General features: G+C 44.2%; 1 protein-coding gene across 2 annotated transcripts in view; it reads left to right on the forward strand.

Moving 5' to 3' along the window:
• zbtb16 (zinc finger and BTB domain containing 16) overlaps positions 1 to 25,950 on the forward strand; it is a 133,659-nt gene that overhangs the window by 102,032 nt on the left and 5,677 nt on the right. For both annotated transcript variants that reach the window (XM_022760850.1, XM_022760851.1), the window contains one exon: positions 18,761 to 18,931. In XM_022760850.1, coding sequence (XP_022616571.1) covers positions 18,761 to 18,931 — 171 coding nt within the window. The remainder of the gene's footprint in view (positions 1 to 18,760; positions 18,932 to 25,950) is intronic.

The raw sequence follows: 25,950 nt of genomic DNA on the forward strand, positions 1-25,950 counted from the left end.
TCACCATATACCATATAAGAGGCTTTCTGCTGGAGGCAAACTCCTGTGAACTGAGAGGTCATGTGAGGACTTCTCTCCTTCCCCGTTGCTCTGGCTCCACAGTGGGAACCAGTGAGTGCGTGTGGAGACGGGGGAGCGCCCCCTGCTGGCCAGAGGCAGCACTGAGCGCCGCAGGCAGCTGTCTCACACATGCTACCCAGCACATGCACTCTGCTGCTTTATTCCCACTCATCTGTATCGTCTGTTCTTTATTCAGAGGTGACTTTATGGGGCCGTTTTGTTGCGATCGGTGCTATCATTGCCATTATATGATTATCTTCCACTAATCTCTCCAATGTAATAGTCCTGCAGGACCAATTTCTGGAGCAGGATCGTTTCTTATCTGCATTTTTAGGCAATCTGGGGCAGCAGGCTTCTCACTTCTCCCCAGAGATGGAGGCTTAAGATGATGGTCTTTTAGTAATGATTTCATTTCTGCCTTCAGTGAATCCCAATTTGATCATCGTGAATGAGAGTATTCAGCTTAGCTCGACGGAATTTGGCAGCATTTTGGATTGAAGTATGACTCTGTAGCAGTGTACGCTCAGTGCAGTGAAAACAAGTGAATGTATATGAGAAAAACACATTTTTATGCTTGTGCCAAACCTAATATGTTTGACCAAAGTCTCTGTTTTTCAAAGCTAATTTTAGGATTAGTTTTAATTCCTCCTGGATGCCGCTTCTTTGTGAGAGCTATTTTGGAAACCACAGGTGGGCACATACAGGTGGTTGTTAACAGCCCTGGCACTGAATACACTTGTTTTCTCTCCCCTCTCGTTCTGTCTGAGGAGCTTTTGAGCCTTGCTGAGTTTTCTCGGCTGCCTTTGATTTTCCCATACAAATGTGGAAAACATGAACCTCCCCTGCTCTCATCTGCCTGAGCATGCAAGCAGCAAAATGACTAAATCTACAAGCCGCCCAGTGATATTGTGATAAGTGGAGTTCCCCTGGTGGAAAAACATGGAGTAAGGAATTAAATCAAAGCTGCAATTTAGATGTGTGGTAGCATTGTCTTTTTCTTTCTCTCTCTTTCTCTCTTTGTTTGTCACACGAAAACGAAATGTTGTCTTTGAGCGAGGACGTGCATGAGCATGTGTTAATATGTGCGTGTCCAGTTTGTTCTCTTCTTCTGTCGCACTTTGAATTATACAAGAGTTTAGGCGGTAACCTTTGGGAAACATGCTGGTAATTAGAATAAAATGTGAGTTGATGATGATGATTGATCAATATTGATTATATACGGAATATAATGGGGAAGGTTATTGCAGCAAGAAATAAATAATATACAAAAAAAAGCATAAAAATGCAGGTAAAAAAAAAAAGATGGTATATTCATTTTAATCATGTATATTTTCATTATTATGTTATTTACTTATTTTTCAAATCAGGTCATTTAATTCACTGCAGTGTGGATAAAATACAAGTCACAACGCAGTGTTCCCTTCACTATTAAAAGGAAACTGATTGATAATTATAGCATAATGAGAAATTGGAAGAACACGGAAGATTTTAAGAGATGAGATGAAAACTTCTGTATATCTGGTGAAACTGGGTCATTGCAGCAATTAAGGTAAAAATGCACAGACAGAAAAAAAAAAACATTTCTTAACAAAAGACTGCAGTATTTTACATCCTGTCCACAGATTTTAAATCAGATTCTGTGTTAAATAATTCAATTTTCATCTAGTTAAGCTACACGCAAGTTATCTATCGTTCTTATAACACTGGGGTTTGAATATCAAAAATGACAAATAACACCGGTTTGGTTCTTGAAGATGAATCATTTTAAGATTCTCTGGCATTATTTCTACATGTCCTCTGCTCTGAAAAAGACTTGAGGTAATTTGTGTACAGCTGACAATTAAATATAGCATGTTCCTGTCATGTCAGAGCGGGAATTATTTCTGCAGCACATAATTCTCCCGCATGTTCCAGCGTTGATATTCGCAGTTGTATGTATTTATGCTGCAAAACCCCAGTCACCTGTAATCCTTATTTATATTCTGTTTTAATATTTATGCTCCATTTTTTTTCCTGCTACTTGTTGCTGCATTGAGCCACCCTCCCACCCCCCCACAGGGATCATTAAAGTTTTATACCTTTTTCTTTTCTTTTCTCCTTATGACTGTACATCAATAGCACAACAGCACAGTGCTGTATGTAGTGGCACCAAAGGATACAAGTGAATGAAACGAGGGCAAGACTTCATCACAATTATAATGAAGAGAGAGAGAGAGAGAGAGAGAGAAGGAGAGAGAGGAGAACAACCCTGTGCTCCCCACCCCCACCCCACCTCCACCCCCACCCCCCACCTCCAAATCAATTTCCTTTAAATGGAATTAAGTGAGATTGAGACACACCACTGTATTAGGTCTTCAAAACACAACCCTCCCAGAAACTCAGACACACACACACACACACACACACACACACACATACACACACTTTCCCTCCTCCTCCTTTTCTTCCTCTCCAGCAACCGCCTTTTCCCCCCTTGATGGAGTTTGATCAACACACAGCTGATCTATAAATAAAGGCTTTTCTTCCAACCCACAAAGTCATGTCGGCTGCTCGCAGTTTGGTTCCAAGGTCACAGCTGCCTGAACTCGCCTTTATTGCAGTCATCCACCACTTGTTTGGGAAACGGCTTTAAATGCACTTTAAACTAATGGAAATGTGCTGTTTGATGGAAATAGACACATAAAATGAAGAAATGAACGCATATTTTTAAGTGCATAGATTTTTGAATGTAGTCCCTGGTGAGATGCAGTAAAGCCCACTCGAACACCTTTTTAATGTCTATAATCACCCATTTAACTTACATACACATGCATCACAGTAAGTGAACGTTATCAGCCAGATGTTTCACACAAATGAGCCCTAAAATGATATGAATCATTAGGTTTTTGCTTTTGTTTCACACGGTTGTGTTTAAAACACGGTGTGGTTTGTAACTTACTTTCCTAAATCTCTATTAAACCTCACTGAGATGAGTTCGACGAGCCAGAAGAAAAACTTCCACTCCTCAGTGTTCCTCTTTACCTAAAATGGGTCCGCCAACCTAAACGACCTTATAGGTTGTTTGTCCCCGCCCTCTTGATACAAACCTGGAGGATCAGCATCGCCTGCAATACCTGACCTTGGTCACCATGACAACCAAACACAAGCTCATGTGGAACGGTCACCATTTGGTTTATGCACAAAAACTAGTCGGATAAGTTCAGAGAAAATCCTGGTTTGGGTTCAAATAAGTAAGAGGACCTTCGTTGTCATGGTTACGATAATAAAAACAATTTTTTTTAAAAACTACACAAAAAAAAAAATGTTGATGAGCAGTTTCAGGTGTTCAGGGAAAAGGACAGTCGTCTCCTGTGTGAACGTCCCGCACCTGACTCCAAACGTGGACACCTGACGTCGTCCTGTGCTCCCGTCATACTCACTACGGCCACTAGAGGTCACCTGACAACGAGAGCGTAACTATGGTTCGTAATAAGCTGCTCTTGCACAGACGACATGAGGGCCGGTTTCATTTCAACGTAGGAATGAGACTTAGAGTTAAAAATAAAGAGACATTATATGGAGAACAGTTGTTACAGCTTTTTTCAGACAGATGCTTTAAATTTGATTCAGTTTATTTTTACACTCTCGTATAAATGCCCCTTTTTTGTTGTTTCTACAAACATAAGGAAGAAGTCAGATGGAAGAAAGAGGGTGATTATCTTTTCACTTCTCACTCAAAACCTTTTGGTTTTTTCATTTAGTGAGGATGTAATGTCTTTAATCCTCCTCTGTAAACCCCCGACTAATATTACCTACATTGTTTTAATTCAATCTTCATGCGCTGTACATCTTTGCCAGTGGGTTACGACTAGAAAATCCAGAATTACTGTACAGTCTTTTTCATAAAGAATCTCAACGTGTTCCTCTTCAACCTCACCTCACCATCCTGACTTCGTTATTTACTGTCCTTCGCCTCCACCCTCTCACTTATTATCCAGGCTCAAAGCCTGCGTGAGGGTCCACGCTGCTCATCTGGAGTGCAGCCTGTTGTGCAGTTGTGCTGCTGCATTCAGGCTGTGAACAGCAGCTTATAATGCTCTGCTGTGGCATGTGTAGTGTGGTATGTATGCTTAGGGTATGTTCTGCTATTTGCTTGGTTCACAATGATGCGAGAACAGGATTTTTTTTAAATTTTTTTTCTTTGCTGCTGCTGTAAACTGTTTACGCCACGTGTTGATCTCATCAAGATAAACTCAGGTGTCACGTGATTATTTTTCCCCCATTGTGTCGTATTTTCATCCTGTAGCTCCTGGCGTTAGTATGGTTGTTTACGTACTAAACACTGTGTGCATTAAATGCGAACCTTCCCGACAATGGATGCTTGTAGTACTCCATGACTTTTCTCCCAGACCTCCACCCCTGTACTCATCCTCTGCTACTCCCAACAAAAGGCCTACGTTAACTACATTAAGCTGGCCGAGAAGCATGCCATCCCCATTGTACCTAATACCTTTATCATTCAGTAGCGATTTGGCTATGCTTCTCCCTGAGCATTGATTTGCTCTACTCTTTAAGGTTACGGCACATCAGATAGCCTCCCTCTCCCGACCCAAACACCCCTCATCCCTGTTCCTTTTTTTTTTTTGTGTGTGTGTCCCGCCCCGCCCCTCCCTTCGCTTCCCTTCTCCCCAAGCGAGAAAACACAACAAACACCACCCCATCCTGTCCGGCACGTCTGTGTTGGAAGGGGCATGGAGGGTGCTGAGTATGTGTGTGTTTTGTGGTTAGGACAGTCGAGCGAGGTGCTAAAAGCCAGCAGGAAAGACAATGTCAGCAGCCACATCGGGGGGTGGGGGGTGGGGTGGGGGGGTGGGTGGGGGGTAGCTGGGGTCATTTGCTTAGCCTCCTTGTGTGTGTATATCTGTGTATGGGGTCGAAGGACCTAAGAGCCTGTGACTAATGTGGGTTTTGCCAACCCCGCACCCGCCCTCCTCGACCCCCTTTTCCTTTTACATTGTCTGCCCCCACTGTCCAGATGGCCAGTGAGAAGAATAAATCCTGGGAAGGCGAGGAGAGATTTGGGATTCCATTGCAAGACAGGGGGTAGAGGTGTGTGTGTGTGTGTGTGTGTGTGTGTGTGTGTGTGTGGGGGGGGGCTGACGGGAGGTTGACAGGGTCTGGGTGGAGTTGGGTAAGTCACTCCCAGTCGGTCTGCCCCACAAACCCTTTTTATTTTGAGGAAGCGGAGAGTGTCCTGTGGGAAAACGTTTAACTTTTACTTAAGATTAGATGGAGCTTTAATGAAGCTGTAAGTTTACGAGGAACAAAAGGAGACGGTAATAAACTGACGCTCATCGACGACAAGCCGACAACGGCACGTTAGCATTAGCAGCTAATAGCAGCATTAGCAGCAGTGGACCTTCCACATTAACACATAACACCATTTAAATATGCTTGAAATAGAACACATGACCAGAGGAAGGTTAATAGACTTTCCCTGTTTAATTCCGTGGTAGTATAACTGTGAACAGTCATCATAATAGTGGAAATATCTGTTTATAAAATAATGACCAGTAACCATACAGAACATGTTTACTGTACAGAGCCACAAAGATGACAAAATGGTGAGAAAATAAAATGTCCCACTGATAGTTAAATAAGTGATAATGGATAAAGTTTTATTGTATCAACAGAATGATGGTTAAGGAAAATAAAGTTTTTCTTTTTATCAACTGATTGGAGATTAAACTTCTTACACATTTTGTGTTAAACATGAAACAGCAGGTGAAAAAAAATGCTAGTAATTTTCATTGTCTGCTGTAAGTATATGTGTGATTTATGACAAATGTCATATGAATTCAAATCACTGTGGCTAAAGAATATTATACTAAGTAAACTTCACATTCCACTCAGTTAAACCATGAAATAGCAAGATAACGACATTTTAATCAAATATTTCACTTAGTAAATGACACAAGAGGTTGTCTGTACTTAGGCGCCATTTCTTATTTACTTGACTTTTGTAATTTAACAGAAGCAGATATGAGTTATAATAATTATGAACAGTAAATATTATTCTACTGCATTATATTGGAGCACAGTTCATAAACTCAACAGGTGCTCAATGGGATATCATATTTCCTCCTTCCATAATAGAAAGCAATATTTTTTTCCAATTTAAATAGATATGAGCAACACTTTCCTAGTTATAATTTGTAGAAAAATAGAAAAATAAATATCTGTACATATCAGTATATTTATTTGGCAAGTGTGGGTTGATATCTTTATTTTAATGTTTGGAAAACTGGCTAAACGCTACGTTTTGAAGAACATCAGCTGTGCTTCTTTCTTACTCTTAAATTATTGATGTGTAAACTGATTCACGGCCCTCGGTGCAGACCAAACAAGCCTCCCTGTTTACGCTGTACAGTGGTCTGGGTAGATGAGACTGCATAGACAGACAGGTAGGTCATTTCCAAGGTGTTCAGGGGAAACGGAACAGCGGACGAGTCTGTCTCTGAAGCCGAGCGGGAGGACGCTGTGATCAAAGAGGAAGGAAATGATTCAAGAGAGTTCCCCAATCAACACATTAGCAACATGCTGCAGAGAGTTGACTCCTAGTAATTAACATGTACAGACATGAGACACACACACACAGCCGGTGTTAGGTGACGTGTGTGGCACTTCTTGAATTGGTCTGGGACCCTCTTCCTGCTTTGTCTTCCTTTTCATCTTTTGCTGTATATGTCTTCACCTCTAAAGAAAACCGATGATATGCTTCAAGCCTTTTAAAGAGGGTTTGTTTACGTCTCTTGCTTTTTACAGTTTCAGCCATCAAAGCTGAATTTCTTCTGTTAATGTACACAGTTTACATTTGTATGTAGCTCCATGCAGATTTTTCTAAAAAAAAATTTAAAAACCCCTTATTGTTGCACCAGTGATTCGGTGAATAAGATCTGAAAGGATCTTTTTTTTTTTTTCTTTTTTCTTCCATTTTCAAGATCATTAATCTTGGTGACAGGGATTTACATCAGCCGACAGATTAACTGATATATTTAGAGTGAAAATGCTTCCATTTCCTGTTTAAGAGAAAAATAGGACTGCACTCCGATGGGGTGCTTCATCTGTAAACACACGCTTGAGCATTATATGTGGAGAAAACTGGGGTATACAAATGACCCAGCTGAGCAAATTTCTCCGTGGGATACTCCAACCTCGAATGCTGTCATTTATTTTCATTGGTTTCCTGCAGTAATGGACTTCGCTGGAACGACATCTTTGTATTTAACCTTGAGAGTGAAGCATCTGAATGCATATGTGCATTTATGTAGTCATACAAACACACACACACACTTTTTCTTTCTAATGGCACACTTTGCTTTTTTTTTTTTTGCAATTGCACGCAGGTCACAATGTAAATTAAGCTTTATTTTAATTTAACACTATCAGTCACGCTCTTCCGGCCAATGTCATTTAACGTGCAGGTATTTCTCTTGGTGACTTTGCTGCACACGGTACGTATCTGAGAAAATATGCATTGTATTAGTTGCATCAGTCAAACGCAGTTGTTGCAGCAACACACGTACATATCTAGCAGCAATGGCTGTAAATAAAAGAAGCGCCGCAGTTATTTTCAGTTCGTTTGGCGACTTGGAAGACACAATGCAGCGGAGGCAGAGTCATCCTGACTGACCTTCAGCATCCCCTGGATCCCACAGTCCACATAATGCAATCGGTATCATCTTTTTGTTAGACCTCCCCTGCCTCGTAAAAACCCACATCTTTCCAACTCCACGCCTTGAGTTTGTTACTCAGGCTTTCTGCCATAAAATTTGACGTCTCCAAAACCCAAGCCGAGATAACCCTGAAGACATCACTGCCAGAGTTATTTCCTCAGGCGTCAGGAAGCCTCTGAAGATATTAAACAGCTGTTTTCATTGGGTCAACTGATTTCGACGTGCATAATTTAAGTCATCGTTAAGTAGCTATTGTCCTATAATAATTACTTTTTACTAGGTGCAACATTTCAACACAATCTGCACCTTCTAAATCCAGAGTGTGATACTGATACGAGCCTCCAGAAGCCCGCGGCGGAAACTTCCTTTAACAACCAAACTGTTTTTTGGTGTAAACACGAGCTCCGGATTATAACCTGCTCTTCACTATCACAATTTATATTAAATGCTAGTATATGGGCAGGTCCTTGTCAGTGGCCCCTACTGGCCCTTTACCAGTTGTACATCCCTTGCTGGGCCCCTCTTGTTGAACCCCCCCCCCAACAGCCAGAGGAAGAGCGAGCCAGTTGTCATGGCCAGGCTGGCTGAGAGTTAGGGAGGCCAGCTGTAGCACAGGAGCTGTTCCCTCTCATTTCCACTTCATTTATCTGCCCCCCACCCTCCCTCCTTCCTCCCTCCCTCCTTCCTCCCTCCCTCCATCCATCCATCTATCCCTTCCTCCTTTCTCCTCCTCCCTCTGCCAGTGGACCAGCACTCTCTCCATGCTGAGCTCCACTGTGCCCAGTCAGCTGTGGCAGAGCAAATGGCATCTCTTTTGTTTCTCCACTCTCTCCCTCAAAGACTCAGAGAGTTTAAGTGCAGTCATATGTTTGTTTTTAAGTAGTCTATATATACTCATTACCAAATTAAAGCCCTCAGATATTAGGGACACACAAAGCCACCCATTTATGTTTTTGTTTTTTTTCCTTGATGAAGCACCACTTTTGTTCGTCACTTTGGCTCTTTTGCGAAGCTTCTGTGTTTTTTCAGAAGTAAATAAATCAGTTTATTACCTCAGTTATAAGAGACATAGAGGAGGCTGAGGGGAGGCCTGGTGGAGTGTTTCAGTTATAAACTGATAACTGAAGTCGTGCAGGAAATAAACAGAAGTAAAGGAAAAGCAAATCACTTCCAGATTTGACCCACTGTAGAGAAGAGCCGGGTCGAGACAGAGCGCTCTCTCTCCGTTTCCTTTTCCCTCCCTCCCTCCTCTCCTTGGTATGAATCTGCCGTATCTCATTCCCCAGCGCTAATTCCAATTTAATTGCCAGTAGCCCGAAGCCTCCTCAATAGGAGTAACAAATGGTTTGATTCTGTAGACTTCATCAGACTGCATTTTAAATGCGACACAGTAACCCGGTGCGAATGCCAATGAAGCCTGGCGAGTAGCTCCTCTGTTTACTAATTATCCTTTTTCTTACTCCGAGCCACACTGCACAAGTTGTCTGATTAAATCGGATTTGTGGGGATTGGAGAGAGGGGTAGGTGGGTGCTCCGGTGGTGGGTGAGGAGATGTCGGGGGCGGTGGTGGTGGAGGAGGAGGTGGAGGTGGGTGGATTGGATGGTAAGCACGGTCTGTCCTTGTAAATGATCTGAAAGTCCACAACAAGAAAGGGGGGAGAGGGAGGGGAGCCGGCGGTTCAACTGTAAATCATGATAAAGGGCTTGGCCACTGTTTCTCACCGTGACGTTAATTCCCGTCTTGCATCGTTTATGATCTTTACAGTCGGCATGGTGGTGGCGGCGGGGGGAAAAAAACAAAAACAAACACATGCTTTTACTGACATTTCAGAATTAATATCCACACAGACGCACAGGGGAAGGTTCTTGGATGTGTATTTAAGATCTGGAAACCTTTTTAAGGGTCCATGTTACAGGATTACAATCTGTTATACAAACACATGTCCTGTAACTGAAAGAAGTTGCAGACATCAGCCTGTGTTTTTCTTATGAACAAATCTCATTATAAACATCAAAACCAACATGGTGTTAGTCTTTCAATCCCCTGTGACCTCTGCTCTCTGTCTGTGTCTCTCAGCCTCCATCTTACAGATTAATACATATCTGGTGGTTTTCTAGTTGGTATTTACAGCAGCGGTACATGAAGTATTCAATGTTTATAATACTTTTTGGACAACAATGGAGATCTATCTATCAGGCTTTGGTTACACAGACGGTACTTGTTAGTGCGATGAACCAGTTGCTGGATTTGCTCTTTTTTTTTTATTCTTTTCACAGTGAGAAAAATATATATTACAATCAGCCGTATCCATTTAAACACCGACAGGCTTCGATCAAAACCTAATTTTCTACGTTTTCAGTGAACAGTGAAAAAACACTCCACCATAAAGCTTCCTTAGTAATGCATTGTTGTCCATCATAACACCCTGCAGATCCCGAGCTAACACTACAGCTTGAGTAATAATGTGCAAATAATAGTGAAGTGCTCCACTTGCTACAGTAGGGAGAAAATATGGCGAGGCTGCGACGCCGTGCAGATGAGGAAATTTGCACCGCTATAAAGACCTCTCCCTGTCAACTAAATGGCCAGTTGAGCTGCCATATGGTTGTGCTGACATTATCTCTGGGTAATTAATATGGCATCTCGCCTGGCATCTGGTGGCATTAATCTAGCTGGGAGCAGTTCATCTTACAATGTCAGCGCTGCTGCGGGCCCGACGTGAATTATCACTGCCCGATGGAGCTGGGGAGCAGGGACGAAACAAAAACAAACCGCAGCAGGGCAGGGGTTGTTGACTGTGTGCTGTTGCAGTGTCGTATAATAGAGATTGCCTTTTCTTTGATTTCTTGTTTTTCTTCCTCACATGAATAATGTGAGGAGCTGTTGCTCCTCTGAGCTGATTCCTCGGTCGGCAGAGCTCCGGGTCGATCGCATCCCTGCGCTGATATCATTTTTGTTGGGAGGTTTTTTTTTGTTTGTTTTTTTCCATGTATAACACATTCACCGACTCATTTTGTTTGTGTTTAATTGAACCTACACAAAATATTTTTACAGTCTGTCCCAGTTCTATATTATTTACCTAATACTGAAAAATCCACTCGTTGACTTTGATACTGAGAGGAAAATCAGTCATTTCTAACCTTTTTTTTTTTTTTTGGCTCATTACCCCGGAACAAAATGACCTGTGCTTCTGACCACTTTGCATTCAGTGCAGGAGGAGACGAGTTTAACCACCGACTCATTCTGCTTCTCATATTGTTTTATCTGAATAGTTTTTAAATACCTCACTCTGCAGCCCATGAAAAAAATATGGTAAAATCATTAAGTTATTTACAAGAAAATAAGCAACAGATTAGAGGAATGTCTGAGGAAAATAAAAAATAAAAATCAACATAGCTTTGTGTTGCAAAAACAAAAAAAAAATCATTATTAATCATCTCTCGAGTTTCTGATTACGCCTCTGCGCCGGCGACAGCCAGAGCCGTCCGACCCGTTCTCGTTGGACGCCATATCTCAGTAACGCCTTGACAAAACATCCTTAAATCTGGCACAAACGTTCGCCACGACTCAAGGATGAACTGATTTAGATTTTGTTGGTCAAAGGTCAAAGGTCAAGGTCGTGGTGACCTCTCAAAATGTTGGGGTTTTTTTTGCCTTGTTGGAGGACTCTTCAAGGGAATCGCTTCACATTTGGCACAAATATCCACCGAGACTCGAGGATGAACACAAAACACTTTTAACTCTTCACACAGCACTTGTGACCAAATTTCACACAAATGGTTGATATTTTCTTATGACTCTGGATAAACAGGGATGTAATCTGAAACTGGTCTGAGTAGCCATTTCCAGAGTGTGTTTCATTGTGTCCATCAACACCTTTTTAATATAGTGTTGTCTTTTTCATTTGAGGGTAAAATAGTCCTGCTCTCTAAAACGTGTTCATAACCTGGGATTTAAATAACACTAAACGTATGCATGGCTTGTTTTCCGCTGCGTACAGAGCTCTCTCTCTCTCTCTCTCTCTCTGTTTCTGAAGCCTCGTTCCTCCCTCCTCCAGTTTGATCAATAAATAGTTCTGTGGAGGTGTTTTTAAATGAATTAGCAGTTGCACATTACATCTTTCTCACGCCGTACCTGCACACACAAACATACACACGGCGTGCCACATTAGAGGCCAGACCCCTGTGTTCCTGTTGCCGGTGTTATGTGTCTGTGTTTTAAAGCACTTTAGAGGAACCAGACTGGAAATGCGATGCTGAGAAAAAGAGGATGTTAATGAGCAGCGCACAGTTGGATAACAGAGTGCTCTGAACATGGCACTAGCCTACAGGTGATAGATCAGGTTTTGAAAACCTGCGTTCTCGCCCGCTCTCCTGAAAGATCGTGAATGAAGCGTGATGTCTTAAAATGCAAACACGAGCTGTAGCGCTCCAAAGAGCGAGGAAACGTCGAGGTGGTATCCCAAAACTGGAAGAGTGGTGGCAGGTTAAACACTGAAATCCTAAAGTTCACATGACTGTTCTCGCCGTGGAAATGTTGAACAGACTCCGGGGCTTGAAACAGACATTAAACTAATCCCAACTTGATCCCTAACTTAAACCAAGATTGATTGCTTGCCTAAATTTAAGCATTAGCTACAGTTTGACAAACAGGAGGTGATTCGCCCAGGTTGTGCGGAGTGATGTAATTTGGATGCAATGCATGTTATGTAAACTACTTTTAACAGTATGCTTATTTCCTCATTTCTGCATCTGTGCTGGCGGTGCTCACGCCTCTCTTAGCACCGCACGCTACATTTACTGCACAGTCAGTCCGAATGTACAATTAGATGAGAGCTCTGGAAGTGTTTTACATGTGCATCTTGATGCCCCGAAACATAGTTAAAAGACTAGCCGTTTTTCTTTTCCACTGTTAAAAACAAATTGGCTCCCTAGATCATCTGCTGCAGCGACCGTAATCGCACCGAAGAACATATGTCTCACAGTATGTTTCTGTGGCTCGGAGTGCAGTGAGGCTAAGAGCCGGGACGTCTTTTTTATTTTTTTTAAATGTGCTGATCATATTGTAACGATGAAGTCACTGACGCTGTGGACGCCGCTGCGGTTTGTTTGCAGTGAAACTAGTAGAACTCTGTCGTTTCAACCGTCCGATAATCGACCAGAGAAATCACTTCCCATGACGGCACAAGACATTCTTCAAAAATGAATCTTTTGAGGTTTTTTCTTTAAAACTTTCCCGCCCCAATTTTTGGCGACGCTGAGAACAAATGTGAGCAGATTGTTGTTTTATCTTGTGTCATACTGGAAGACGACCAGTTTCTCATCCAGGAAGTCTCAGAGGACCCCGACAGAAACATTAGCATGTGTCGAGGGGGAGGCGTGTGTTTGTTTGTGTGTTTGTGTGTGTGTGTGTGTGTGTATGTGTGAGAGAGAGGGTGGCGTTTAGGTTGAAACCGTGTGGTGACTGGAGTGTTAACTCTGCACGGTGATACAGAAACACATCGCCCACGGGGGGGGGGGCCCAGAAATCATGACTACATTGTGAAGTCCCCAGCGCCTTGACGTTGCATTGAGGGACCTTTTCCGATCCGTACGAGAGTAAATCACAGACGGCATTTATGTGTTCGTTCATGACAAGATGCATTTCTCCGGTGACACCCCGTGGAGGCGGAGGTAAAGAGGTGCTCGGCGACCTTTTCAGAACGGCTGTGACCTGATGTGTGATGAAGCCTGATTGCAGATGAGAGTATCAACAAACACTTAAAAGTCTAGACGAAGCTAAAGAGCAGCGGGTAACGTCACCTCTGCTTCCGCTTCTCACACCTCGCTCCGCCGACAGAGGCAGGATTGTTGTGACTGGTGTTTGTGGCGAGTGTCAGCTCGAATGGTCGGCAGCTGGCGGAGCCGAGGATTCGACAGGACGGATGTTGCCGTGACTGATTGTTGAAGTCTGTGTGTGTGTGTGTGTGTGTGTGTGTGTGTGTGTGCCGGAGCAATGCAGGGATAGTCCTAAGGAGAGAGAGGACGAGGTGGCTCGGCCCGTTCTGAGAGGAACCGCCGTGAGGCTAATGATGTGAACTTTAAAGATGAGCTGCGGTGGCCAGTTCTCCCTCTGATTACCTACAGGGTGAAAACACCCAATAAACAGGAAATACAACTCGGCTTTCAACAAGTCGAAATGTTCTCTCGGTCTCTCTTCACAGACCGTTGAAGGGTTAAATCGTTCCGTGTTGCTGCCACTGTTCAACATGTTCATTTCTCTTGCTCTAAATTATTATTTTCACTGCGACGCACCTGAACACAACGTAAATCGTTTCTTTTGTCCAAACTGCTGTTCCCAGGTCAGGTGTGAACACTCCAGCTCATTATCATACTATAGATTAAATAAATCAGAGATGAAATGAAGTCAGGAAGTCGTCTTCATGTCTCTGTTATTAGGCTTCAACGTGCACCCACAGTTAATGTAGGTGTTTGTAGGATACAGAGACCTACGTTTTGTCACTACCCTTCCCTCTACAGATAAACTATAGATTGCTATTGACATGAGCGAGCAGTAACAGAGGTTGAGGGCTGTGGTAATGGCCTGTGATTGAACACCTTGTGCTGAGGTCCCGCTGCTCTCTGCCTCATTAACTCTGGCAGGTCCTCTGTTCAGCACGCTGCATTGCAGGCCACAGTCAGGACGCATTTAACTGTCTCAAACGCAGCCCGAGACACACGGGCATTCGGGGAGGATTTTAAGGGCTGTAGCGCTCATACTGAAAACTAAAATGACAGACGTACATTACAAGTTCCCGTGAAGAGGCTGAGACGGTGAAACAAAGCATTTCGTGTTTGTCTATAGACGGAGAGAGCGGGAAATGTTGGACTGCAGAAAAACTGAAGAGTCCAGTCTCTGAGGGACGATGTGATTCCTGCAGTTCAGTTAGTGGAGCCGAATATACAATAATGAGATAATAAAAACCTTGAGGATTGTAAGCTTTGAGGCCATTTCTCGGACTTTTATTTTTCCGAGCTGGGCGGGTGGGCAGGTGCCTGGTTACCCTGCCGCACACCAGAATCGGAGAGAGTGCCTCCCTCGATGGCCAGCCTCTACCCTGAGGCCATTTCTCTGCTCTGTGCCCATCCGACCACTGTCACCTCGCATCAGGGAGTATTCCTCTCCATTACCAGCCTCTGTCCGTCCCCCACTTAAATAACAGCAGCCCTGCCACTCTAGGCCCATTAAGATACTGCCGGCACTGCCGCGGCCACACACACACACACACACAAACCGCCACAAACTACCCAGGCCTTTATAAATAGATGGCGGCAGGAGGAGAGAGAGAGCGAGAGAGAGAGAGAGAGGCTGGTTGGAGGAGGTAAATTATTCCAAAACAGCCAAACAGGAATGAGACTAAGAACCCCCCACCACTTCCAGCTCCTCCAGCTCCTCCTTTCAGGTGTCACTTTGGGCTGACTCAATTTTACACTGTAATGGACCTCCTGGGTCAACTACTTTTCTCCCACCTTCTCCTTCCTTTTTTATCTCTCCCCCGCTCTCTTCATCTATCAGCCGCCGACAACACCTTTACTCACTTTCCTGCAGCACGAACATTATTCCCCGGAACTGACTGTACGGTTTGCACCACTTAATTTTGTCCAACACTAATCACGCTTCGCGCTACACTTTCCTCCCAAACTGTGGTTTGCAGACGAGAGAAAGAAAGGGGCCGTGATAACGAGTAGCCGGCAGATTCCTCCACACAGACTGTTGCAAGTGTGGATGCGACATCTTGGAAGTCACCAACAGGTTATTGAGTGAATGTTTTCAAAGCCTGGATTTTGCATTTCCCACCCACCGCCATCTTTTTTTTTTTTTCACACACGATGCATCTCTTGTCTCTGGCAAAGTCTCGTATCTTTGCGGTCGCGTTTGTGTCGAGCATATTCGGCTCCCGCGTCTATTTTCTTCAAGTGCGGACGCACCGGCACGCATTGTTGCGTCTTATTGAGGTCCATGAAGTGGCCCGAGGTTGGCATTGAGAGTAGACCCCTCTTTAAGACAGAAAGCATTCCAGTTCTTTGAAGGATGAACGTGATGGAAATCTACGTATGTGGAGTCCGTGTGGGTGTTTTTCATCTGCTGATTTAGAGATAGTGGAAGGTTAGGTTGGAGGTAGTGGGACTTCTGAAGTGCAGCTGGAAAACCTGTCAAGCTTTTATAGTTATTGTCCATGTTTGAGGTCTCCTGTCCTCATTACATGAGGGTGTATAACAGCTTTGTGTTCTGGCATTGAATACAAGCAGTGGGGGATAAATTAAGAGTTTAGGTTCTACATTGCACCACTGAATTACAAATAAATAACATCTCCTCAAAGCTCTACAAGTAAGGTTAGATCCTGGATGTGGTCATTTTTTTTTTTTAAATTTTCCTTTAGTGTTTAGTTTTGTGGTGTTTAGAAAGCAGCATGTTTAAATGTCCATCAGCTCCTCGTGGTTAGTTTTCTTCCTCCTACCTTTGTTCTCCAGCCGAGCAGTTTTGTCTGTGTCTGTCACTCCGACTGTTTGCTCTCTGTGTGACTCTCGTGCCGCTTTGAAAACACACCTTTTCTTATATAAAGGCGCAGAGACTGTCAGACTTCTTTTTAAAGTTGATGCGTACTTGCTGACACACATCGTACGACATTCAGCTCAACTGTAACTGCCCTGGCTTCAAAAGGAGGAAAGTCTTTTTCATCACCAGCTTTGTTTTTCTGTGTGTGTGAGTGAGTGTGTGTCTGGGATCTGGGTTCGCCCTGGCCTGAGGTCAGAGGTCGCCTAACCTTTTACATTCCAAAACCTTTTCTTTTTTCTTTTTTTTTTTCCTCTTATCTCTCCATCTTCGGCCCAAACGCCTTCTCTCTCTCTCTCTCTCTCTCTCTCTCTCACTCTCTCTCCTCTTCTGACTTCTGCCACTTATTCTGCCTCTCAACGCTTGTTCCTTTCCAAGTCTTTAAAGTGGCCGTGAGTGATTTTGGTCTTGAAGTGGCCTGGAGAGGGGAAGGAGTCCTCCGCTAATGCTAGCACACTGACGGAGCCGGACCCTAAGATATACGGTCAACCGGGAGAAGAGGGAGTGAGGTAGAGAGAGAACAGGAGTGAGCGGGAGACAGGCTTGTCAATCAAAGCCACTCGTAAGTACCTGGAGTCCTAGGGGGATTCCAGGAGGAGTCGACCCCAGTCAATAGCCTCTTCATTGATAAAAAGCAGAGAGGAGGAGAAGAGACAGGCAAGGAAAATAAAAATACAGGAGAAATCTAGCTTTTAGACCAACCCTTCCTGCAGACTCATCCTCGGCTCGTTAATCTCACGTTACATTATGAAGCGATTGCTGAAGCAGTAGATGGCAGAAATGTTCACTTAAATCCAACTGATATGAGACAATTAAACACAACCAGTCACTGATATCTTCTGCAGTTCTACTACTGCGTGCACAAGAGGTGAGTCACATTTACGGGAAGTCGGCAGTTTGTTTTGAAAAGACGGAGGAAGAACGTGATGGAAACTAAAACTTAAAATTCGTCATAAGAGAGTGAGAGAAAATGAGTTGGATAAAAACCACATTTTAGGAGCCCAGATGGAGGAGAACTATTTGAATCTGCTTTACCACCAGATTAAACGCACAAAATGAAGGTTGTAGAGAAACTTGAAGCGGATCAGAACTGCAGCAGAAGCAAGACAAACTTGCAAAATCTTACATGTTTTTGGGGCTTCAAGGTGGAGCTGCAGGAAACGCAGTTAAAATCACAAAGGTTTATCCTCAAGGTAACATGAGTGAATTTTATGGCAGTCTCTCCAGTAGATTTAAATATTTCTTGTGTTAAAAAACCTGCCTTTGATTGTTGGGGTAGAGAAAGGAGTCATCCTCCAGGGACCATGACTTATCTCACCTGTAGAGATGAAAGATTAGTCCCTCAAGCTTTCAGTCGTAAGTGTTGAACAAGGAGCTAATGAGAAGTCTACATGTGTGCTTTCTTTTTCCCGTACAACAGAAAATGAAACATGGAGGGAGAGCGAAAGTCAGATGGGGATGGTTTGTCAATATTTATTACTCTCCCCTACATATACCTAAATTTAATTTTTTTTCTCCCTTGGTTTCCACATCTCCTCCCTCCTCTGAATCTCCCATCTCTACCTGCTCTCCAGAAACTTTTCTCCCTCCTATCATCGTCCTCCAGCGGTGCATCCTCCCTCCATCCCCGTTCTTTAGCGCGTATAGTGCAGCCGAGACAGTGATTGATCTGGCGTGGAGGCTGTCGTGGGCCCTCCTCCTCCTGCAGTTGTTATGAACATGAGGCGGGCTGCTCTTCATAGATTTTTAAATTAGTGTCAGCTTTGCCCCAAAGATGTGTTATTGACTGATGAAATAGAAACTGAGCTCCAAACACTCAGTCCTTCCCCAGAGTTTTCCCCAGCCTGGTAATTGAAAAAGTGTGAAGGGAGTGTGTTCAAGGGAGCGTGCAACTGTGTGTGTGTGTGTGTGTGTGTGTGTGTGTGTGTGTTCGTTCCCCGTGTTTGTGATTTTATGTGTTTGTGCGCTTGCAATTGTGTGCTCTTTATCTCTGCTGGAGAAAAATGCACACTGCTCGCTGGAGTCAAGATTTGATTGAAGTATTGCATAGGAGATCTTTATCTTTCTACTCACCCACCCTAAAACACGAATATTGTGTGCACCTTTAATCATACAAATACAGTACGCTTGGTGTGAGCCTGTGAAGGCATGGTTAGTAAGCTGTAATGTGTCTGAGCCCGCGGCATCACACCTGGGTTGTTGCGGCTCCTGTATGTTAATCGCCGTTAACGTGCACAACCTTTTCGTGTGATTTGTTTAAGCGGAGCTGTCATTGACTGTCGCTCGTCACACCGTGATGAATATTACTCAAACACGGAAACAGTTTCTTTTTATTACAGCTGAAATTCATATTCTCATCTGAGGTCCATGTTTGTGTTTTTTCCCGCTGCAGGTTCGGACATGGCCATCTTTTGCCTGCTTTGTGGGAAGCGTTTCCAGACCCAGACGGCACTGCAGCAGCACATGGAGGTCCACGCCGGCGTTCGCAGCTACATCTGCAGTGAATGCAACCGGACTTTCCCCAGCCATACTGCACTCAAGCGTCACCTACGCTCACACACAGGTCAGTGGGAGTACTCGTCGGCGCTGCTGTTGTACGGAAGCGCCGGTGTTTCTCCACTCGTGTGTCATTCATCTGTTCATTTTCAGCCTCTTCTCCTGGTCGGGGTTGTGGTTGTAGCAGACTAAAGTAGAGCAGAGTAGCCCTCGTATTCCTCTCCACTGGCACATTGTCCGACCTGTTGTGGGGGGTGAGGGGGGGTGAGTCCCTCGGCATTCCCAGACCAGATAGGATATGTAGTCCTGGGTCTGCCCAAGGGTCAGCTCCCATTTTAACCCCAAATACCTCGTCAGGACAGATCCTGGGAGAGCTCATCATCAATGGTCCCAACCACCACACCTCGCTCCTCGCCATCACTTCCTATTTTACACTTCTAGTAACCCCTGAGATTTTCCCTCTACCCATAATGCCCAGTCCAGACACCCAGCAAAGGAATCCACAATCCAGTAGCGGTCACTATCTGTAGTTTAGGTCACAGGCGCCATGATAATCTGCTGAAATGAAGGACTGACAACCAGTACAACAAATTACAGCTCATAAAAATACTACATTTCCTTGTGATGTATCATACTCTGTTGGTCATGTTTGAATTAGCATTTGAACTGAAGGTGAACGTGTTTTGTTTCTACCAAACTGTAAACGGAGCAGAACACATCAAGGACACGTCATAAAAACTTTGTGTTTTATTTCAGATATTTTAAATATTGAAACTGTGTTAAAAAGATTTGGGGCATTAATGGATCATTAATTTCCGAGTCATGGCCGAGCTCCCAGAGATCCTCTGTGGAGAGGGGAGAAACTTCCAGAAGGACGGCCAGTTCAGAGCGTCATGACCGGTTTTCCTCCAGACATGAAGCTTAGAATCGGCCACCGGCCCCGATTGTCTCACTTTGACCAAACTTCTTCCGCTGAAGAATGACGGAGGTCACTGTTGCTCTCGGCAACCTTCGGTGCAGGCAGGAATTTTTTTGTAGCCTCGACACAATCCTGTCTCTGAGCTCTGCCGGCAGCTCCTTCCTCCTCATGGCTTGTTGTTTACTCTGACCTGATATAGACAGGTGTGCGTCTTTCCACGTCGTGTCCAATCGGCTGAATTTACCGCAGGTGGACTCCAGTCGAGGTGTAGAAACATCTCAAGATGAGCGACAGAAAATGGGAGAAACCTGAGGTTACAGTGAGTTCAAGCATCATAGCAAAGTGTCTGAATACTTTTGTCAATATGATATTTCAGTTTTTCTTTTACCGGGTTTTGAGTGTAGAAATTTAGATTTTAGCACGAGGCTGCAACATAACAAGATGTGAAAAAAGTGAAGGGGTCTGAATACTTTCTGAATGCACTGTATTATAAATATTATGTTTCCTAATAACCAGACTACATTAGCATCTGTCTCACAAAGCAAAGCCTCATGTTTACTGTGCAGCAACATGACTTAAAGCTAAAATGATTCATTTCAGCTTTATTCAGGTAGCTGTATAAACCCCATAAATATAAATCTCATGTAAAACACACGTTAATCAATCATGGAGCATCACTGCACATATACAGGGCCCTTTTTTTTGGGGGGGGGGGGGTCATTTCACATGTGAATAGATTACAAGGACATGTGATTTTCATGTGACATTTCACACGTGGAAGTGATGAGAAACTTCTAATCTTCTGAAACCCCTTCTGATTTTCCCATGTAGATATCTAAACACACTGTCATGTTTTTTCCCACAAACGTGCATCCTGAAAGTTTTTCTCTTATAAACGTCTTTGTGCTTTCACATAGAAATAGTCGTACCTGACAGTATTCTGCGAGGATAACACAATAGCTGACCACGGAAGAAAAAAAAAAAAAAAAGTGAGCCATAGTAGCAAACAAACTTGACACTCATGACAAGGACCTGTGGTGGTCAGATATAGCTTACAGTAAAACAGAGAGTAGAAAATGAGGTTTTATTTTTAGGAAGCGGGGAGTGAATTACTACGTTATCTCTACCCGGTTATACGCCGCGGCGTTAGCTCGGCTGAAGAAACAGCGTTAATTCAGGTCAACGAAACGAATGAATTCTGCCGCAGCCACATGAAGCTTATTTACAGTGACTATTTTGTTGTTGTTGTTGTTGTTGTTGTTTTTCTCTCCCCTTTCCCTCCATCCACTAGTAATTCTCTCGGTGCCGGCTCTCCACTGAGCCGAGGCCAGGATACTAATACATTGTTGCAGGGGAGCAGAGGTAGCCTGACGGATGCGGTTTTTCAGAGTGGGGGGAAAAAAAGAAAAAGAAAAAACGCTACCATGACAGAATATGAACACATGGAAATGAATCCCATTTCGCTGGCGAGGGATGGAGGCTTTTTTCTTTTTCTTCCCTCCCCCTCCACCTCTCTCTCTCTCTCTCTCTCTCTCTCCCAGCTGCCTGTCTGCGACCTTAAATAACAGTCTCACTGTCAGAGCCGATTTAGCTCACCGGCTCACGGATAAATATTTGAAACGAAAGGCAGTGAGATGAGAGCAGTCGGCCCTATTTACAAGTCAGGCGAATACACCATTAGTGTGTGATGGTGGTGCTACGGGCTGGGGTTTGGGGTGGGTAGGGGGCAGGGGGTGGTGAACAGAGCTTGCTCGAGCCGCCGTTACAGTAGCGATGCACACATCTGCTCCGTCTAGCAGACATTGGAGGGGACACAGGCAGCGTCTCTGATCCACCTGCCCACCCGGGCGACGCAAATGTCACCTCAGCCCGTCTCCAGAGCTGCAGATGAGACTTTGCAGCCTCGTGCCACTTTGAACCTCATCCCGCTGTGGGCGTGTGTTAAACCACAATGAGCCAGCCGTGAAAGCAATCGTTTAAATATGATGTGGAGCCTTTTGTCAGGGGATTATAAAGTCAGCAACTCACGCAGCCATCATCTGCACCAGAAATAGGTCCTAATTTACCCTCCAAAAAAAAAAGAGAAAAAAGACGTAGAGGCATGGCGTTCCTCTGCATTTACACTTTGATGTTAATAATCTCATTCACACTTTGTTGGGTAACAAGGCAAAAATAGTGTATGAAAACAGACAGAGCTAGACAGCATATCCACCTTAGAGAATCAGCCTTGCCAGCCTAGCTATATGTTCGCCCTGTCTGTTGATTCAGACGTCATCTAGCAAAGTCCGTCTCCAACCTACACATTTGTTACATGTTGCATATGAATTACAATATGAATTAAAAATGAAAATATAGTCCAGGACAGAGATTCTTCAACCATAATAACACTATAATATACTCAAATAGATATATTAACAATACACTAACTTAGCTTCGCTTGTTTTCATTGGTGTCAAATTTTAACCTTTGCGAGGCAGCTGGATTTCGTGCAAGGGAGAATCCATCTTGTCCGAGTTGTTCAAACCTCAGCGGTTCGCGCCAAATGGCGTCCTTTGAGGGAGGAAGTAGACCGTTCGTTAACAACAATGGCGGCTCTCAGAGAGGTTAGCGTAGAGATGCTGCAGCAGCATCAGTTATATCGGGACCGGAGAGAATTTCCTCTTTGAGAGAAGGGGAAGGTTTTTCCACTCTTCTCCCGACTGAGTTCGGCAAGAGTTCGATTCACCAGAATCTGCAGCATCTGATTGGTTGACGTTAGCCTGTGATAGATGCTTCCTCCAATCACCTGCCGAGCATTTTTTGTTTTTGAAAGTGCCTGCCCTTTTTTTCCCCAGATGATTCTGTGTAAGGTTAAAATTTTAGTATTTGCATCTTTACTAAAAAAGAAATAGTTCAGTTCAGTTCAGTGTGTTTTTATACTGATGAAATAAACACACAGAGGAGGTGGCGGTACCTTTCTCAGTCCTGAACAGAGTCCGATCTTCCCTTTAACCTGCATGTGGCACCAACGAGCTCCACCACTCGAGAGGTGAGCGCCGCTTGAATGTCGTCTGAGATGTGAAGCGCACGCCGGCTGCCGCTCAGACGGTTTACTGTGAACTGTGATGATTAAAGAGGACTCTGATGAGCCTATCGACATTTTCATCAATTAAAGAGCTTCTCTCATCTAGATTATGAATGACGGCTGGACAGTAAGAGGAGATTTCAGTGAGTAAACAAAATGAGTCTTTGAACAGCTGTAACGACTGGACGTTTCTATATCAGAGGCCAAGACAAAGAACTGACCGAAGATAGTTTCACTCATTTTACTCACAAGATCAAACTACATTAAATAAAGAACATACATCGTACTTATCATGATACTGACATGATATAAGCGTTTTATGTCTTGTATATAATATATTCATATATTAGCAGCCTTAAAGGTGCAATCTCTTTGAGGTAAAAACAACAACAACAACAACAACAGAAGAAATTCTCCTCCTCACTAGTTTTAACAGAGTATGTCTGAGTGGTTTTATGGGAGTGACCTGAGGGTATTTACGTGTGCAGTGACAAGAGAAGAAAGAAATCCTTCACATGCCGCCATTTTGTCATGTCGTGTGGTTTGGTGGTTTGGGGCATGGCGGTATTATTCCTGGATGTTTGGTCGAAACGTTAATGTTGTGTTTAATGCGTCCGATGCTCCACCTGATGGAGGCGCTTGCGCGTCCCGTTCAGCCACCTGTTGAGCCATTTGTCAGGTTATTTGTTGACAGATTTTCGCACTGCACTTCATTCACACCTGTTAAAAAACATAAAACATAAAAAATAAAAACCACTTGACACTCAGCTGGACTCCAGGAAGCCAATGTAGCATGAAAAGTAAATGGAAGAAAAAAAACCACACGGTTGTTTCAGTTCTATTACTGATAACAACGGCCTCTCAAGGTCGGACTTTAGTGAAGTTGTGTTTTATCATTGAGGTTTAATGAATAAGGTGCGGTGCATACAGTCCTCTTCAGCATACAAATACATGCACACAAAAAAAAGGTTCCCACAGGTGTTTTTCCCGGGAAACAGGAGTCAATTTTGGCTGAGAATACCAAGATCTCAATTCCCTAATTTTAATGGACATAGTGTGGCATCTCATCTGCCACAGAAAGCTTTCAACACGTAGCCTGGTTATTGGTTGAATCACCATTCTTTTGTATCGACTGACAACAAGAGAGCAGCAAAAAGCACTTTTATGGACATTCATTATGTGTGCTTCATTTTACCTGTCGGCTGGCTTATCTTTTGAAAGCAGCCTTGCTAAGGGAGCTCTGACACTGGATCACCATTTAGGACGGGGGTGGGGTGGGGGTGGGTGGAGGGGGGGGGGTGGATTTAATGGTGTTTATTTCAGCATCTTAATCTTGCCATCTCTCCCTCACCGAGTCTCTCCTCTTATTTCCCCCCATCCACCTGCAGTTTCATCAGCTTCTCTTAACATGCCAGGATATTACACATACTTACCTCCATGTTGCCTCTTTATTTTTCTGTATCTTTACTGCACGCATGTACAGTACGGCAGAGCCTCGAGCGCACGTACACGTACACGTACACATACACAACGACGGCTTATAACACAGTGGCAGTCATGGCAGCTGTGCTATCTCCCCCCCCCCCCTTCCCTAACGCCACACACTCAGACACACACACTCCATCTTTACAGACCAGGCCTTCATTAATATTCCGTTGTTGTGCACTGTCTGTGTGTAAGTGTCTGTGTGTGTTTTTTTTTTTTTTTTGTTTTTTTTTTTTAACTCGGAGCCAATTTGCTGTCTGCTGTGGCGGGGTGTTTTGTGTTCGCAGCTGTATTTGATAGTGCTACAGCCAGAGAGAGAGAGAGAGAGAGAGGGAGAGAGAGAGGGAGAGAGAGAGGGAGAGAGAGAGGGAATGAGCCAGTTCTGGTCCTGGCAGTGATGGAGCTCGGTGATTTACAGCCTCTTACCGTATATAATGAACACGCCCCAGGTGCCCACGGGCACAGGCGCCCTCAGCAGGGCCTTTGGGGTGTCAAAGGAGGTGATAAGGAGAGGGGGGGGTGGAGGGGGGGTGGGGGGTGGTAATGTAATGTAGAGATGGTCTGGGATGTGAGGTGTGTGTGTGTGTGTGTGTGTGTGGGGAGGGGGGGAGGGGAGGAGGGAGGGGGGTCAGGAGACGCAGGTGGTGATGCTCGGGGGCACCCATGGGTCCACTCACCAAACATGCTGTGGTTCCACCTCACTGTGCTGGGTCCTCATCTGCGGCCTCCCCGCCATGTGGTCACACCGGAGAAACAGAAAGGGAAGAGGGGAAGAAGAAGAGGGAGGAAGGAGGGAAGGAAACGGAGGGAGGGAGGGAGGGAGGGAGGGAGAACGATTTGGGATGGACAAAAAGGACACGTCACAACTTACTTTCGCCCCCCCCACCCCACCCACCACCCACCCCCACCACCCCCACCCCTCCCGTGAGAATTTCTTGACAAAAACGACAAAGTCCTGTCGGGCCCTTCACATCCTCACGTTGTGATTATAGCATCGTGTCTGATTTATTTAAAGCTCTGCGGTGCAACTTTGCACTTTGGCGTCCCCGAGTGGCTGCAGCACATAAACATGCACGATATGCATCCCAGGCACATACAGGCTGCTGGAGCTGGACGGCAGCCACTTGGCATTTTAGACCAGTCTGTTGTTTTTCCGCCTGATACTGGACATCAGATTATATTTACACTCTGTTTTTACTGTGTGGATGAGATAGAAAAAGGGGCATATTACCTGTTTATTTACAGATAGATAGATGGATAGATGTTATCACAGAAAGTCTAATCTAAATCGAGGCTGCGGATCATCTGCAAAGAGACACCATATCCATATCCATGTCACGGTTGTGCGGGAGATTTCCACAGCATTCTGAAACCAAAGAAAAATGGCCACCGCTAATGTGAAGTGTACGTATTTTACAGTAATTGTAATGCAGAGCAGAAACCCTGGTGCATTCTTTAAAGTGAAAAACCTTGTGTTGCATGTGTGAGGAAGACAGCGAGCCGCTTCCCGCTAATTTGAGATTTTTGATGATGTTTTCCAAGAGCAGACGTTAAGCGCTGCAACAGGACATTAAGCATAAATAACCCTCCACAGGCCTCCGCTGTGTATTAGCATCCC

Source organism: Seriola dumerili, unplaced genomic scaffold (assembly GCF_002260705.1).
Source record: "Seriola dumerili isolate Sdu_G_001 unplaced genomic scaffold, Sdu_1.0 BDQW01000367.1, whole genome shotgun sequence".
NCBI classification, from domain to species: Eukaryota; Metazoa; Chordata; class Actinopteri; order Carangiformes; family Carangidae; genus Seriola; species Seriola dumerili.